The 2922-nt window shown below is 44.2% G+C and overlaps 1 protein-coding gene across 1 annotated transcript; it reads left to right on the top strand.

Moving 5' to 3' along the window:
• Positions 1–596: 596 nt before the first annotated feature.
• On the top strand, positions 597–2524 carry LOC117849353 (glutelin type-A 3). The gene is made up of 4 exons (XM_034730898.1): positions 597–888; positions 1260–1456; positions 1679–2053; positions 2141–2524. Exons 1-4 carry the CDS (start codon positions 597–599, stop codon positions 2522–2524), a joined length of 1248 nt encoding a protein of 415 aa, XP_034586789.1.
• The last annotated feature ends 398 nt before the right edge of the window (positions 2525–2922 follow it).

A 2922-nucleotide genomic window follows, 5' to 3' on the forward strand; every position in this document is an offset into this window, starting at 1 on the left:
CAATATTCATAATGTATTATCTTAGTAATTGGCCAACAATAAACCATATACGCTAATTGTTGAGTTGTACTCCCTCTCTCCTAAATTGTAGGTCGATTTGACCTTGTATAAAAAAAGTCAAAACAACGTACAATTTGAAACAAAATAAGTAGAAATTAACATGTTAACACAGATATGTATACATGTTGAATATGCAGCAGAAAAATGAAAATACCCTTGTAGACCAATTTTTTATTAGGAGTGTGAGTAGAACAACTACTGTAGCGATAATGAATGTTGATGAAGCAAATTGATCATCAGCTGGACGCGAGTGAAACAAGCAGTGAGATTTGAGAAAGGGACCGCATGCTGCTAAGTTTGAATAGCACGTACGTCTAGTCCAAGTTGATGGCAATATTTAAAATTATTCCTGGCTGCTCCTAGAAATTAAAAGTCCAGCTGAGCCCTGCAGCCTGATGTTGTATATATATTAACCCTAGGTCCCTTGCTAACCAGCTACCTCTTTGTTCATTTCATGCATGCACATCATGGCTCCTACTAGTTGCTTGCGCACCGGCTTCTTCTTCCTCCAGCTCCTCCTCCTGGGCCATGGATCCATGGCCATCGAGCTGCAGGCGGAACGTATCAGCGGTCTGAGCTTTGCACAAGTTGCTCCTGCTGCTGCTTCTGCTTCCAGCTCCAGCAGCTGCGAATTCGCGTTCGATAGGCTGCGACCGCTCGACCCGCTTCCCGAAGTAAGAGCGGAAGCGGGGACCCTTCAGTATTTCGACGACCCGAACCAGCAGCTCACATGCGCTGGTGTCTTCTTCGTTCGTATCGTCGTTGACGACCGGGGCCTCGTTCTACCTCGCTTCAACGACGGCGGTACCCTAATCTTCACCGTGCAAGGTTAATATAATCATATCTATGTTTAGGCCAGCTTGTTTTCCCCTTAGATTATATAAGCTGGACTATGATCCAAGGGTAGGAGGGTAAAAGATCGTCATGGGACCACTAGGGGACCACAAATAATTTGAAATAAGCTACTCAAGGCTAGCTTATTTCAGATTATATGTGATCCCAAAATGATATTTTACCATAGTACACATGATCCATAATCCAACAATATAATCTAGGTGGATATATTATAATCTCAAACAAACAGGGCCTTAATTTATGCATTCTAGCTAATTCTGTACATGGGTTTATCAATTCGTTGTACTCTGAGTTTAGTAATTAATACACGGTTAAGAAGTGTATGGTTTTTCATTGTGTTTCAGGGAGAGGTGTTGTAGCGGTTGCCTTCCCTGGATGCGGCGGAGAGAAGCGGTACCGTTTTGCTCAACATGATGTCATTGCAGTACCGCCCGGTGTTCCGGCTTGGATTTACAACGACGACGGCGGCAATGGACCGCTTGAGATTGTTGTGCTCTTCACCATAAGCGGCAAGGCTAACCAGCTTGAGCCACAGCACCGGGTAATTGAGGAGAATGAACAACAAACTGCTCCCTCCATCCTAAATGATAGTTCGTTTTGGATATTCTACATTCATAGATTTTGCTATGCATATGGATATACGCTATGTCTAAGATGCAATTTATGAATCTAGAAAAGCTAAAACGACCTATAATTTAGGACGGAGGGAGTACTTGCACTAATGAACTATTGCGGCACATAACAGATTAATTGGCGCATGCAGGATTTCAGTTTGGCTGGTTCCAACGGGGACAGAAGCAAGAACATTTTCAATGGATTCGCCGTTGAGTCGCTTAGCAGATCGCTTCGTATCAGCCAGTACCTGGCCACGATAGTTCAGGGTCAAATGGACCAAAGGGGCACCATAGTTCGTGTGCCGGCTGGCCTTCTTCAGTTGCAGCCAAAGAACAATCTGAACGCTACCATGGCGGTGCAGTTCCAAGGTAGTGAAGAGCAAGAAGAAGATGTGCAGGATGAAGCAGGTGACATGTGCAGGATGAAGGTGACGATGAAGTTGAAAGAGACGGTTCTGACCAGCTACGAGTTTCCCATCCTCAACTCCGTGGGATTGAGCATAGAGAGAGGGACTTATAAACCGGTACGTTCCTCTTGATCATACACTAGTCATTATCATTCGTTCTCATGTAATTAACTTGATTCAGTACAAATTGAAACGTGCATGCAGAACACTATTTCTTCGCCATTCTACACCATCAAAGCTCAAACCGTGGCGTACCTAACCCGGGGAAGCGCCCGGGTGCAGGTGGTTGACAACCGCGGGGTCGCGGTGTTCGACGGCGTGCTTCGTCGGGGGCAGCCACTGGTCGTGCCACAGTATTACGTCGTCATAGTAGAAGCAGGGAAAGACGGGTTCGAATTCATCGCATTCAAGACCAACGCGAACCCTGTGATCAGCAACATCGCAGGACCAGGATCCGTCCTGTGCGATTTATCGGAAGATGTTATTGCCGCGGCATATAATGTTTCAAACCCTGAGGTGTGGATGATACAGAATTGTCGGGGAACTAGCAAGGGAGCTACAGACAGAGCTCGATGGGCTGAACTGTAGACCATGTAAGGAGCGATGATGTGTTGTCACGAATACTGGGCTGCACTGTAGACCATGCATGCAAGGAGCGATGATGTGTTGTCATGAATACTGGCTACTACGTAAATAAATCATGGCAAACTGTGTGTACCAACCAACCTATATATACATGTTAATAAAGTCAATCTCATACTCCTCAGTCCCAAATTGTTAGTTGCTTTAGTTTTTGTAGGTTTATACATTTTACTATGCATCTAGACATAATATATACCTAAAGTGTATAGCAAAATTTATGAATCTAAAAAATATAAAACGAATAATAATTCGGAACAGAGGGAGTATTAGTTATTAGCTAGGCGTTTGTTTCTTGGGATGTTGTGTACTACTCCCTCCATCTATGTTTATAAGGTATAGTATGA

Source organism: Setaria viridis, chromosome 3 (assembly GCF_005286985.2).
Source record: "Setaria viridis chromosome 3, Setaria_viridis_v4.0, whole genome shotgun sequence".
Lineage (NCBI taxonomy): Eukaryota > Viridiplantae > Streptophyta > Magnoliopsida > Poales > Poaceae > Setaria > Setaria viridis.

Excerpts from the sequence above, each read along its gene's own strand:
- LOC117849353 (XM_034730898.1), top strand. The coding sequence starts at position 597 with ATGGCCATCGAGCTGCAGGCGGAACGTATCAGCGGTCTGAGCTTTGCA. Across the intron at positions 1,457-1,678 it reads AGCTTGAGCCACAGCACCGG|GATTTCAGTTTGGCTGGTTC; the intron begins GTAATTGAGGAG and ends TGGCGCATGCAG. Across the intron at positions 2,054-2,140 it reads AGAGAGGGACTTATAAACCG|AACACTATTTCTTCGCCATT; the intron begins GTACGTTCCTCT and ends ACGTGCATGCAG.